The sequence below is a fragment of the Bufo gargarizans genome, chromosome 2, assembly GCF_014858855.1.
Source record: "Bufo gargarizans isolate SCDJY-AF-19 chromosome 2, ASM1485885v1, whole genome shotgun sequence".
Classification (NCBI taxonomy): domain Eukaryota; kingdom Metazoa; phylum Chordata; class Amphibia; order Anura; family Bufonidae; genus Bufo; species Bufo gargarizans.
The window spans coordinates 212,080,733-212,095,888 of NC_058081.1; the positions used below are offsets into that span (position 1 = coordinate 212,080,733).

At 45.4% G+C, this 15,156-nt stretch overlaps 1 protein-coding gene across 1 annotated transcript in view; it reads right to left on the reverse strand.

Annotated features, from left to right (window-relative positions):
* LOC122927787 (putative cation exchanger C521.04c) overlaps positions 1-15,156 on the reverse strand; it is a 91,875-nt gene that overhangs the window by 57,398 nt on the left and 19,321 nt on the right. Inside the window, exons 7-9 of the mRNA XM_044279991.1 lie at positions 6,524-6,670; positions 5,852-6,037; positions 910-1,015 (exon numbers count right to left, since the gene is read on the reverse strand). Coding sequence (XP_044135926.1) covers positions 910-1,015; positions 5,852-6,037; positions 6,524-6,670 — 439 coding nt within the window. The remainder of the gene's footprint in view (positions 1-909; positions 1,016-5,851; positions 6,038-6,523; positions 6,671-15,156) is intronic.

A 15,156-nucleotide genomic window follows, 5' to 3' on the forward strand; every position in this document is an offset into this window, starting at 1 on the left:
GTTAGTTAATACTGGGGTGGGGGGGGCTGCGGGCGCACTGCACCACCAATGTGGTTGATACTGGGGTGGGGGTGGGGGCCGCACTGCACCACCAATGTAAGTTAATATCGGGGTTGGGGGGCCGCGGGCGCACTGCGCCACCAATGGAAATAAATCTCATTCATTCATATACAGTAGGCGGGAGCTGGCTGCAGAATCACATAGCCGGCTCCCGACCTCTATGAGCTGTAGCTGCGATCCGCGGCACCTGAGGGGTTAACTACCGCAGATCGCAGCTACAGCTCAGAGGTCGGGAGCTGGCTATGTGATTCTGCAGCTCCCGCCTCCTGTTCAATTTGAATAAATGAGTAAGTTAACATCATTGGTAGCGCAGTGGCCATAGCTCCTCCCCTCCTCTTGTTCCCTGTTCTCCCATTGGCTGTAGCAGCACAGGGGGAGGGAGACACTGCTTCCTTCTCCCCTGTGCTGCAGAGGGAACACGGAGAGCGCTGTCAGCAGCGCGATCTGTGTTCCCGATTTGTTATCGGAATATCAGCAAAATAAATGCCGATACCGATAAGTTAAAATCCTCAATATCGGCAAAACCGATAAATCGGTCGATCCCTATTGTTTGGCTCCGTTTTGTCAAGCAGACAGCAAACCTCTACAAGCAGCGTTTTGGTGTCCGCCTCCAGAGCGGAATGGAGACTGAACAGAAGCAAACAAATGTATTCGGAAGGGATCCTTTGCCATTCAGAATGCATTAGGGCAAAAATTATCCGTTTTGGACCGATTGTGAGCCCATGACGGATCTCAAACAAAGCCAAAACACGAGTGTGAAGGTAGCCTTAATAACGCTCTTAACAGTGATCTAATGCAAATTCAGACAGGCAGAAATCATGAACATATTCTTTCACAGCAAAAGGATACTAACAGCAAACACGTTGAGTCCATCCACAGAGAACTTGTAATAATAGACATTAACAGCATAATAGCAGCAGAGAACAACAACATCAGTGTTATTGAAGTCGTCCACCTAGAAAGTTTATTAAGAAAATGAAAAATGATGTTACAAAGCAAGTAGAATAGGCAACCAATATCCGATCCATGAAGGGCAGACAGTCGGCACCCCCACAGTCAGCTCTACACACCAATTCAAATTACATGACTACTGAACAGTGGACAGATTGTTTCGATTCTGGTTCCGCCTTGAGACGGATGACCTAAGGAAAGGCTGGAAAACCATTCTAACTTGGCCTGTTGCCAACAGTGTGACAACTTACTTTCTCTGAGTTAGTCTATTCATAGGTTGTAATACATTTTGGTAGGATGATTGCTTTAATATAATAGGTTACCTATCCCCATAAATACTTGGATATCCCAGAAATTGTCAAAGAAAAGCTTAATTATACGGTGTTAACAGACTTCCAATACTCATTATGCTCAGTTCTCTCATTTTCACTGGTGGGCCATCGTAGCAAGAGTGTCAGAATTCTGTGAGTGGTAGTCATGATTAAATTAGGATAGCTCTTCTCCTGGTAATACCATTACTAGTGCACCTCGATAAATTAGAATATCAAAGTTTATTTCTGTAATTCAATTCAACAAGTGAAACTCATACAGATTCATTAGACAGAGTGATTTCAAGCATTCATTTCTCTTAAGTTGATAATTATGGCTTACAGCTAATGAAAACCCAAAAGTCAGTATCCCAGAGAGTTTAGACTACAAATCAGACCCAATATAAAAAAAAAAAAAAAAGTATTGAAAGTATGTACAGCATATGCAGTCAATACTTGGTCGGTGCTCCTTTTGCATGAATTACATCAACGTGACGTGGCATGGAGGTGATCAGCCTGTGGCACTGCCGAAATGTTATGGAGGCCCAAGTTGCTTGAAACCGGCCTTCAGCTTGTCTGCATTGTTGGGTCTGGTGTCTCATCTTGCCTCTTTACAATACCCCATAGGTCAGGTGAGTTTGTTGGCCAATCAAGCACACCGATACTGTGATTATTACCCCCTTCAGAACCAGGCTGAAGTTCTAATTTTTGATGAAGTGACCAAAAAAAACTGAATCGGTGCCTGAAGGGTTAAATGTGAGATATTGACTATTGCAGACCATACACATTAGTCCCCAGTGCCTGCTGTTTAAAACAGGCACCTAGCAGCTATGGCACCAACTGCATTCGCGAGCCATTGCCATCTTTAAATACCCGAAAGGCAACATAAATTTTCATTATGCGGTGGGGAAGGGGTTAAAACAGGTATTCGTACTTTGGCAGTGTGGCATGGTGTCAAGTCCTGCTGGAAAATTAAGCCAGCATCTCCAGAAGGCTTGTCAGCAGAGGGAAGCATGAAGTGCTCCAAAATTTCCTGGTAAACGGCTGCGCTGACTTTGGACTTCATATAAACACAGTGGACCAACACCAGCAGATGACATGACTCCCAAAACCATCACTGACGTGGAAACTTCACACTGGACCTCAAGCAACTTGGATAGAGTGCAGATGCACATTCTCCAGACTCTGGGATCTTGATTACTAGTTGAAATGCAAAATTTACTTTTATCTGAAAACATGACTTTGGAAAACTGAGCAACAGTCCAGTCCTTTTTCTCCTTAGCCCAGGTAAGATGCTTCTGACGTTGTCTCTGGGTCATGAGTGGCTTGACACAAGGAATGCAAATATTGGAGCCCATGTCCTGGATACATTTGCATGTGGTGGCTCTTGAAGCACTGACTCCACTCCTTGTGATTCTCCCTCAAATTGTTGAATGGCCTTTACTTGACAATCCTCTCAAGGCTGCAGTTATCCCTGTTTGTGCACCTTCTTCCTACCACACTTTTTCCTTCCATTCAATTTTCCATTAATATGCTTGGATACAGCACTTGTGGAGGGCGTCTATGACTATCTTTTGGACAACTGCCACACTATCCCGTAAAATAAAAATACCAAATTTCCAAGTTTTAAAATTTCTCTACTTCTATAATACATAGTAATACCTACAAAAATAGTTATTTACATTCCCCATATGTCTATTTCATGTTTGGATTTTTTTGGGAATGACATTTTACGTTACAAGGCTTAGAAGCAAATCTGGAAATTTCTCAGAAATCTTCAAAAAACCAACTTTAAAAAGGACCAGTTCAGGTCTGAAGTCACTTTGTGAGGCTTACATAATAGAAACCACCCAGAAATGACCCTATTCTAGAAACTAAATCCCTCAATGTATTCAAAACTGATTTTACTAACTTGGTTAACCCTTTAGGTGTTCGACAAGAATTCATGGAAAAGAGAGCTACAATTTCAAAATGTCACTTTTTCTGCAGATTTGCCATTTTAATAATTTTTTTCCAGTTACAAAGCAAGGGTTAACAGCGACCCCATTTTAGAAACTATGGGATAGGGTGGCAGTTTTGTTGGTACTAGTTTAGGGTACATATGATTTTTGGCTGCTCTATATTACACTTTTTATGGAGGTAAGGCACAGTATTTTTTTGTTATTTACAACATTCATCTGACAGGTTAGATCATGCGGTATTTTTATAGACCAGGTTGTCACGGACGCGGCGATACCCAATATGTATACTTTTTTTATTTATGTAAGTTTTACACAATGATTTCATTTTTGAAACAAAAAATAAAATCATGTTTTAGTGTTTCCATAGTCTGAGAGCCATAGTTTTTTCAGTTTTTGGGTGATTATTTTGGGTAGGGTATGAGTTTTGCGGGATGAAATGACTGTTTGAGTGGCACTATTTTGGGTGCGTATGACTTTTTGATCACTTGCCATTACACTTTTTATGATGTAAGGTGACAAAGAAAATGGCTTTTTTTTTACGGTATTCACCTGAGAGGTTATGTCGTGATATTTCTATAGAGCAGGTTATTATGGACGCGGCAATATGTATATTTTTTTAATTTACTTAAGTTTTACACAATAACCGCTTTTTTTAAAACAAAAATATAAATAAAATAAAAATGTTTTAGTGTCTCCATATTCTGAGCCATATTTTTTTGAAGCGATTGTTTTAGGTTGGGGCTAATTTTTTGCGGGATGAGGTGACTGTTAGATTGGTACTATTTTGGTGGGAATACGCCTTTTTGATCGCTTGCTGTTGTACTTTGTGATTTAAGGTGACAAAATGTTTTTTTTTAGCAGTTTTTTTACGGTGTTCATTTGAGGGGTTAGGTCATGTGGTTTATAGAGGCAGTTGATACGGACGCGGCGATAACTAATAGGTCTACTTTTTTCCCCCCTAATTTTTTTTTTTTTTTTACTTCATTTGGGAAAAAAAATTTCACTTTATTTTTTGTCCCACTTTGGGACTTCAACTTTTGGGGGTCTAATCCCCTTTACAATGCATTCCAATACTTCTGTATTGGAATGCATTAACTGTATGAGTAATAGTGTGCATTACTCATACAGCTTCCGGCCTGTGAGATCCATGAGGCGGCACGCCGGGCATGCACCGAAGCCATGAGGCATCAAGTCAGACATACTAAGCCAGGATGCTCGCCTAAAAGATTAAAGTCTGCAACCTTGTCATTTAAGTGCAGCCAGAAGCTTTTAACTCCACCTTTAGATCTCATTAGTTGATGCTGCCATCATCTGAGCATGCACATAGACCATTTAGATCCACACACAGATTATTTATTAAAATAATTATAACTGTCGAGGCAATCCAGCTGGTTAAACCCATGCATTCACTTACCTGACAGTTTGCATGGATTACTTACCAATCTTGGAGTATGTGCTGCCAAAGCAAGCACTAATATTGTCATGCAGCCTCTGCCAATACTTGCATATGCAGCGTTGGTAAGACAAGGCGCTATCCCAGCTGCTGACTGTTTCAGGCGCACTGAGGCGTGATCCTGCTGAACTCCATTAAGAAACAGCAGATCTAAGCTCCATAACCCCATAGTTGTCCATAGTGAGGTAACCACCAGGTGACATTACTCACTTCATGGGGGTTAGGAGCAAGCCAGGGGACCTCCAGCTTAGAAGGTACTGGCACGGCCACTTATAGGCAAGGAAGGATGAGGGTGAACCCACCTATTGGCTCCGACTCCAGGTGGGTTCCGTGCTGCTAAGGGTGTTAGCAAGGCTATTCGAGACCAGGAAGGAGAGGCTGGCCACCCCACCCCCCTTCCCGATCCTTGACCCAGCCTTAGGCCCTAAAAAGTTATTGTAGAATCTCTTCAACCCTAGAGCAGGAAACTCTCTGCATCTATCCACTGTAGGGACAGGAAGAACACTGGTGGGTGGAGGTGGGAGGGACCTTTTAACCTCCGTTTCCTGTCCCAAGAAGGTCAAAGGGGAACAACCTCCTGTGGTGCCGTCAGGAGGGAAGAGCTGTATATTAAAGTTAAGCAGCTATATTATTGCTGCATCAGTATCAGATATGTGGGGTCTGACACCCCCTCCGATCAGCTGTTTGAGAAGGCACTAGCGCTCACAGTAGCGACATGGCCTTCCTCAGCTTACCAAGCACAGCGCTGTACATTGCATCATGGCTATGCCTGGTATTGCAGCTCAACCTCATTTACTTCAATTGAGCCGAGCTGCAGCTACACCATGTGACTGATGAACGTGACATTACATGGCCTTGGTTAATCTGCCCAAAGGCCACGGCACTACTGCGAGCTCTAATGCCTTATCAAACAGCTGATCGGTGGAGGGCTCTAGTGTACGACCCCCACCGATCAGATACAGACGATATACTGATGACCCAAGTCTCAGAAAAGCCCTTTACATTAGAATTACAGAATATATATATAAAAAAAAAAAAAAAAAAAAAATTGGGGGCGACAATACATTTTACATCCTTAGGGCCAGGCATTTACAGTGAACACCTTGCCTTTATCATACCTCGTTTCCTTGGCGTATGTGGACATGCTCTGGAGGCATTAAAAGCACAGTAGATAAAACCCTGCCATTCATCTTTGATATAGGGATGAAAAAGACAAAAATCCAGGAAAAGAAACAGGCCAGTCCATGGACTACTGCAAGCACAGGATATCCCCCAAACAACCAAACGTAAGTACTGGCACGGCTCTAGTGAGGGAAACAAACAAAAAATATACCGTATACATAAAAAACATGGTTGCAAATATAGAACCTACAAAAAGTATCCTAATGCAAAAAGCAAACTAATATAAAATAATGTAACCAATATAATTTTTTATTTAAAATGCAACAAAAGGGGTCTGAGGTGGAGGATGCACCCTGCTGCTGACACAACAGGTCAAATAAGTCTAAAGAAGTGGCGCAAACAGGCACATCTACAATTTATACACTTTTTGGAATACAGTACTTCCATGTATCACAGTCTAGCTGCAGGTTTATCCAACCCAAACTTACAGCATCATAGACTAGTTTGATTTCAGGTTAGACCGTGATACATGCGAGTAATACACTCACGCGAACAGCTCCTTCACATTAATGCATGGTTCAAAAGTCTATTTTCAACAAGGTAAGAGCTGTAGTCAGAAAGCAATATTAAAAAAAAAAAAAAAAAAAAAAAAAAAAAGTTAGATTTACCCAATAGTTGACCTCAGGACTGTGGGAATATGCATGTACTTGCTCACATTTTTCTATAAGGGGAGAATTCTCCAGCTCATCAACCTCTGGTATGGCCTCACATTTGCAGAACCTCACACTGACTTTTTTAGGGTGCATTATACGATTCTAGACAAAAGAAAGATTATGAATAGCATTATACTAGTGTGCCAACATGTTGGGTTCAAGGATACAAAAAAAAATAAAAAAATTTGCAATGTTAGACATCACATGCGACACAAACCTTCATGCATAGTAGTCTGGTGCACCATGTGACACAGCAAGTGTATTGCCTCAAATATAAAAACTGTCCCGTCACCCATGTCTATCTACCCCAGCCCCATCTGCAATTGTAATACCTGCGGGATTATCACAATGGTGCAGATGCAGGTTGTGCATATGCAATCAGATGGAGATGGTGCAAAAATATGTTGTAGTGTGTAAAGCTAAGGAAAAAAGGAGATTTTTGTATAACTTACCAGTAAAATCTCTTTCTCGCTCTTCATTGGGGGGGGGGGACACAGGAACCGTGGGTATAGCCATGTCCTCTAGGAGGCGTTAACACTAGTAAAAGCGGTTAGCTCCTCCGATGGCAGCTATACCCCCTCCAGCCTGGAGAGAGCTTCAGTTTGTGAGAAGCAGTAGGAGAAGCAAGCCAACCAAAGAGAAAAACATGGAACACCAACCATGCCAAAAGACCCAACAGGGGTCTAACCAGCAACTGCCACACTGTGGCCGAACAACAATACTGGGTGGGTGCTGTGTCCCCCAATGAGGAGCGAGAAAGATTTTACTGGTAAGATATACAAAAATCTCCTTTTCTCACCCATATTCATTGGGGGACACAGGAACCGTGGGACATTCAAGAGCAGTCCACGGGGAGGGAAAAGCCCCAGACCCATGGAAGAAAGCAGCCCTGCTGATCGCTAAGAGAACTGCCACCTGCAAGACCTTGCAGGCCAAGCAGCTGCCACAGATGCAAAAGAATGCACCTGGAAAATTTTCTTGAATGAGCGTAAGGAGGACCGGAAGCCGCGTTACACAACTGCGCAGCCGAGGCGCGATGCCTCAGAGCGCAAGAAGTGTCCACTGCTCAGGGGAGCGAGCCGTGACACTTAAGGGCGGAACGGTACAGCAATTGCAGACCGAATCCATCGTGCAATTGCCCATCGGAGGCCACCAATCCGTTGCGTAGAACGGATTGGATGACCAAAACAAACAAAAAAAATTAAAATAAATAAATTAAAAACCTACCTTCTAGGACAGGAGCCGGAGAGAGATATCTCCCCAAGGGCTCAAAAGGGAGAAGACTGGAACCCAGAACTATATTCAGATCCCAAGGCGGTAAAGGACGGTACTGAGGAACCGTATGTGCCACTCCCTGAAGGAAGGTTTCCATGGGCACCAGGGGAAGCCATGCAATCAACCAAGACCCTAAATGCTGATGTAAGACCGGACCGTAAAGAAAGGTTGTCTGAGTGGCAGTGACAAGGGACATCTAGAAGGAGAACGAGATCGGCGTACCACGTGCGACGGGGCTAATCCGGAGCGACTAGGATTTGTCGGAAGGCCCTCCATCTGATGCTCCATAGAACTCTGAGTAGGAGAGAAGAAACACGTAAGGAGGGAGAAACTCCCGCCAAGGAGATGTCAGGGCATCCATGTTGTATGTTTCTGGAACTCCTGCTCGGGAGTGGAGTGAAGGTGGGGAGCTTTCGTGTAGATACCATTAGCACACCCAGACTAATGGAAGGAGTCCCTATCATAGGCGTGCGCACGGGGTGTGCCGGGTGTGCCTGGGCACACCTTAATCATCACCTCCGTGCAGCACTGCCATCTGCCAAGTGCCAACTCCTGATCCCATGCTTTACATAGGCTCCAGGCGAGTGTACTGAAGCCTATGAGACAGTAGAGCCCTAGAATGGATTTGCTCCAGGGAGGTATGCTGATCGGAGGAAGAGGCGGAGTCTCGTCATACAGGGGGCGGGGCCTCAAGAAATGCAGGAGATTCAACAGAGCACGTTGGAGAGAGGAGCAGAAGCTACAGGTCCGTATGTGGAGGAGAAGATTGGCTGTTTTGTGAACTTGGGGGGGCTTTTTGCAGGGGCTGAAGGGAGGAGGAATAATCCTTGTATTGGAGACTATGTTAGAGGGGTCTGAAGAGAGGGGGGTGAAGTGATATTATTTACATGGGGACTGTATGCTGGAGGGGCTGAAGGCAGAGAAAATGATGTATTTTACATGAGACTGTATGCTGGAGGGGCTGAAGGCAGGGGGAGTTTTGTATTTTACATGGGACTGTATGTTGGAGGGGCTGAAGGCAAGGAGTGATGTATTTTACATGGGACTGTATGCTAGAGGGGCTGAAGAGCGCCATAATTATTACTATTAGGGTCCATTCACACGTCCGTAGTGTTTTGCGGATCCGCAATACACCCGGCCGGCACCCCCATAGAACAGCCTATTCTTGTCCGCAGCTGTTCTATTTTTTTCCAGAGCCGCGGACCGGAAGTTCGGCAGGCCGCTCCGGAAATGCAGATGCGAAGAGCACACTGTGCTTTCCACATTCATTCCCTCCCCATAGAGAATGCATGGGTCCGCACCCGTTACGCACAATTGCGGAATGGATGCGGACACATTCTGCGGACGTGTGAATGGAGCCTAATACAGAGGGGGCCATTATAATATTAAGAATAATAATAACACAGAGGGGCTAGTATATATTATAATTATACAGAGGGCACTACTGGGGGAGGGGAGGTCTGTTATCTGACGATGATAGTAAAGTGAGAAATCTAAACATTTTTCTGTGAAACTCTGCAGGGTCGCGGCTGAAAGAAGGCATCATGGCGGTCTTCTCTCCGAATGAAGACGTTGAGGAAGGTCTACATCACAGGAGACGTCACTGGATGTAACGGGTATGTGCTGCTGTACTCTACTGTATAGTGTGTACCATTATATGTAATGTCCATCCACATATCTGTTTGGGGGGGGGGGCTCTAGGATTTGGCCCACACTGTCTAAGCCTGGCCCCAGACTTCAGGTCACACTGTGTGTGTTCTGAATTCTGGGGCCTCACACCCATCTACTACATTATCTGTACTCAGAGTTACCACTGTGTCATCTGTGGTGTTACATAGGACTGCAGGTGACATCTGCTACATTATCTGTACTCAGTTATCACTGTTATCTGTGCGAACTCACTCTAAGCCACTGGAACTCTGCCCTGTATGTTCCCTGCTGCTTGCTACCCCCGGTCATTTACACCCCTGTATAATGTACCCTGATACCCCTCAGTTATATGATGCCGTATAACTGAGGAGTATCAGGGTAAATTACAGGGGGTAATATAACTGAGGAGGGCTATCGGGGATATTATACAGGGGGTAATATAACTGAGGAATCAGGGTAAATTATACAGGGGGTAAAACTAAGGGGTATCAGGGTACATTATTATACAGGGGTAATATAACTGAGGAGGGCTATCTCAGGCGACATGATGAAGGGGAAATATAACTTATATAATATAAGTTATATTACTCCTGTATAATTTACCCTGATACCCCTTAGTTATATTACCCCTATATAATAATGAATAATGTACTCTGAAACCCCTTAGGGTATTTGTGTGTATATCTATATCTACACACACACACACACACACACACACACACACACACACACGCGGTGTGTGTTTGTGCTTTAGGGTGCACACCCTAATGCAATAGGCTGCGCACGCCTATGGTCCCTATAGCAGGAGGGATGTGGAGGGCGCCACAGCCCACCAGTCGGGACCGGAGCGTGCCTGGAATGGAAGGCCACTAAAATACCCTGTGCAGATGCAGATAAGGGAAGGTAGTAACATAGGAACTACTAAGGCATGCAGGGTGTCTATGAATCCTGATCCAGAGGAGGAAAAGGACAGGGGAAGAATAGGCTAGGTCCAAGCCCGTTTCCAGTAGAGACTGGTGCTATACAGAAGTAGCTAAGGATTTCAGTTGTAGAAGAGTCCATCACCTGACGCTAAGCAGACACACCCCAAGTATGTAGTGGTATGCAATACCGCTCCCACAGTAATAGCCAGTGCTCGCTCCATCAGCGCAAAAAAAAAAAAAAAAAAAAAAATAAAAATAAAAAAAAAAATGAGAGGGAGGCCTGAGACTATCTGTAGAAGCCACGTACCATACTGCCCCAGTTTAAATAGAGCAACCTTAAAAACTCTACCTGGAAACAGAGCTGAACAGGAGCAACTGCCAAGCTGGCGCCAGGGTAGGGCCCCTGCTTAGGGGATGTCCCACTGCAGCGACCACAAACTCAAGCATTAGCGAAAGGCTGCACCTGAGGAGGAGAACATGCTGTAGCTGCTACCAGAGCACCAGCATAACCACTTTCCCAGAGAAGGAGGAGTGGTGGTTAGAGAATACAGTCAGTGAAGCAATTGACTCGCTGGAACGTACTCACCATATACGCGCAATTGTGTACGCACTACTAATGACGCGGACAGTATCATGACCGACTGGAACAATGAAGACCCATGGAGATGGGAGTCTCCAGGACACAAGTGATACTAGTAGACCCCCTGAGAAGACAGAGGAGTTCTAATCATGGCCAAAACCAGCACCAAAAAGAACACAATGAGAATAGCCACCATATCCACTGGCGGCACTCATACAGCACTACAGTAAGGGTAACGGGCACCGTCGAGTACCGACTGTTGAATTGCCGTATCTGAAGATATTCAGTTATTCCCCTGCTAGTGGATCACTTACGAAAGGGAGTAAGGCAGGCAGGAAGTACAGTGATGTGTAACTCTCCGGCTATGGGAGGATAGCGTGACAGTTGGACCGTATCCAATGGTGGTGCAATTACCCCACCTATGGAAGGTGGAATGCGTATGGAGTACTTAAGCCAGTGGTAGGGAAAATACCCCACCTAAGAAGGAGGGTTAATGTCCACGATGAGAACTAGTGCATATGGCGAGTCCTGTACCCTGTAGGAGTGCAATTAGCTCCTAAGTAAGGGGGTAATGCATACAGCACACCTTGTAAACAGAGATAATGTCATCCCGCCACCTGTGGAAGGAGCTATTGAATACGGCAGGTACTGAACTCAATGTTATTGTACTATAGTCCACCTATGACAGGGGACGATGTATAAGGTCAGTACTGTATCCCAAAGTAGTGCAATTACTCCGCCTAAGGAAGGGGGTAATGCCTACGACAAGTTCTGCTGGCCACCGTAGACAGTCTTAGGAGATTGCTTCGGATTCATGTCAGGGTCTGAATCAGTGATTCCTTCCCCCCCCCCCCCCCCTCCGACAGACCCGCTCCTGAGTTTTACTCTGGGAGGAAGGGAGGGGATGCGGAGATATTCGAGGAGATGACCTGCTGTGGTCCGCTAGCGCGCAGGTCGCCCCTGGCAGTTGCGGACTGCGCAGGAGGGGGCTTAGCAACCAAACCACCTAGGGGGTGGAATGGGAACAGAGGTCTTGTATAAAATTGCACCGGCTGAGAATAGTCAACCAAACGACCCGGGAGGGTAGATTGGGAATCCAGAGGTTCTCCGCTATATTGAGCAGGTGGAGACTCAACCAAAACGGCCCCGGAGGACGGATTGGGATCCTGCAGTGGTCTTTCACTGGATTGCGCAGGTGGAGAATCAGCAACCAAACGGCCCTGGAAAGCGGATTGGGAACTATGCGAAGTCCCCCTTACCCGAGATAGGACACGACCGGGTGGCCCTGCGGCTGAGGAGGGGGACCGGAATGGACGCACATTCCCTTTATTATTATATACATTTTTTATTTATTTTTTTATACTAGGAAGCCAGCCTCAACGATAAGCAGGTAGGCGTTAAAATCCTCCACTCCTTTTTAAAATGCATACGTGCCCTATATTCAGATCCTACAGCAAAGGCAAGGGTTAATGGGTTATTATCCGCACCCATACCGATTCGGAATGGGACTAGGCAAGGTTGCCCACTTTCCCCCCTTTTATATGTATTAGTGATGGAGCATTTGGCCCTAGCCCTCCGTAAGAACTCATCCATTCACGGCCTTACAGTCGGGAGCAGGCAGTATAAGACAGCGTTATACGCTGACGATCTTTTATTATATATCACTCAGCTGCGTATTTCTATCCCTTTGATCCTAAAAGAATTTGAACAGTTTGGCCATTTGAGTAACTTTAAAGTTAATTACACAAAATCCGAAATTCTTAATGTAACTGTTCCACATAGTGACTTTGCGAGTCTTCTGTCAGCCTTTAGATTCAAACATCAACCCATTGCCATTAAATACCTATGGGGTACACATACCAGCTGATAGTAAACACTTATTAACACTGAACTACTCCCCTTTACTGGAAAAGATAATTAAAGATCTTGAGACTTTCAACAAAAAGTAGCTATCGTGGTTTGGACAGATTAATGCCTTAAAAATGGACATTTTACCGAAATTTTTATATGTATTTCAGGCACTTCCACTTTCGCCACCAGCCTCCTTTTTCCGGAGAGCCAAAACGGCATTCACTCGTTTTATATGGGGGCAGATTAGCCGACGGCTAGGTCACTCTACTTTGACCAGATCTAAACCCCCAAGGGGGCGTAGGTTTACCGGACCTCAGGTTGTACCATTCAGCTGCAGTACTCAGAGTGTTAGACTGGCATCACAACTCCGACACGAAACAATGGGTTAGTTTAGAACAAACCCTATGCACCCTTCCTCTTAAACACATTACTTGGCTATCACCTGTGGATCGCCCACGATCTTCTAACCACTCCTTGTTATTACAACACACCATCAGACTCCAGGACTCATTAATTCGCAAGGGGATGGGTATCAGAAGACTTAGCCCAATTACTCCTATTTTTCATAACCCAGCAGTAACAGGTAGGGATTCATTCTTGGGCTTTAGGACCTCGGATGACCCTCGCTTTCATCATCTGATGCAAGGAGGTGCATTTCCGTCTATCAGTTATGTCCAATAGATTCCCGGACAAAAAGATGTCCTGGCTGGAATATGAGCAAATTAAATCTTTCGTCTTGTCCAGGGGAGCACAGTATTCTTTTGGGGCCTCGCTCACAGAATTTGAAAAATCGTTTACTTTGTCTTCTCCACCGACTCACCTTGTTTCCTACCTGTATCAGATCCTTCTAAAGGATTCTCAAAAAGGTAGCCCGAATTTCATCAAGCGCTGGGAGTCAGATTTAGGCACTAGCATAGCAGAAGCCAATTGTCAAAAAGCTTTCCTATACGCTCACAAGCTGTCTATGGCGTGTGCCGCTCAGGAAAAGAACTACAAAATATTATCCCGTTGGTATAGATACCCGGTCAGACTCCATAGAATTTTTCCTTCAGTTTCAGAGTTATGCTGGAGATGTTGCAAAGAAAGAGGTACAATGCTCCATGTATGGTGGGGCTGCGACTTAATTAAACCCTTTTGGGACTCAGTATTCCAAGCATTCAATAAAATTTCTCCAAAACCAGCTAATAATTCTCCTCAGGTGGCGCTCCTCTCCATCCTTCCGGGATCTATGTCGTCTCAAAAGGGGTCATTACTACGATTTTTTATCACGGCAGCTAGGACAGTGATCCCTAGATACTGGCGCTCAACACAGGTTCCCACGATGAGGGATTGGTTTCAAGAAATGCAACAAATAGCCAGAATGGAGGAGATCTCGGCGGAGTCATCCGATTTGTCGAATAAATATAACAAGACATGGGCGAGCTGGGTTACGGCAATAGAATCCTCAAACTTTCTCGCTATTCTGGCTACATGAGGTAGGAGGACCTTAATATAGGGTGGTGATGTAAGCTTTAGGCTCTATATCTCCTTTAGCGAAAGAGATATGGTTCCTTCCCCTCCCTCTCCCCCTTTCTTTTTTTTGTTGGTCACTCTTTGTTGACAATCTGAACAACAAATTATGACAGGACGAAATAAATTTGATAGGATTGTGCGATCTATGTAAGTGCTTGCTGTCTTGACTTATTGTACCAATACTGTCATAAATTGTCATGGCGCTCCTACTTGGGGCTTTGTTATTCTGTAAAGTTTAACCTGAAAACTTCAATAAAACTTGACTAATCTAAAATCCTCCACTCATGAAACAGCCCCGAAGCCCCAGATCATCAGGTGCCGAACTAAGAATGGTGGTGGCCAGGAAGGGTTAAGGCAGTCAGGAGACCCAGTGAGGAAGCTCAGCAGGTGTCTGGGGGAGGGGGAAGAATTTCACGCCAGAGTGCTTCCCCCCCCCCTTCCCGCCAAACGTTGCACCGGCCGTGTCAGAGACCGGCCGGCCTGACTGGAGGCGTTCACCCCGCAGATGACAGGCGGGTAGGGCAGAGAGAAGCGCAGGCCGGAACACCGATGCTTGTGCACGGCCGATCGCGCTGCAGTTAACCCCTTCCGGAGCAGCGCGCCGGCATCCGCTCCAAGGGGTGTAACTTGTTGATTGAAGGTTTCCAGGGTGTCGGGGAGTGGGGATTACGCAGGTGAGCCTGCTCTGCATGTGTGACCGAGCGTTCGGACCAGCGGTGGGCTCAGTCCCCACATGCCCGCCGCTACAGCCACCAGGAAAGCCTGCTCACTCCATGGAAACGACCCCGGAGGGTGCA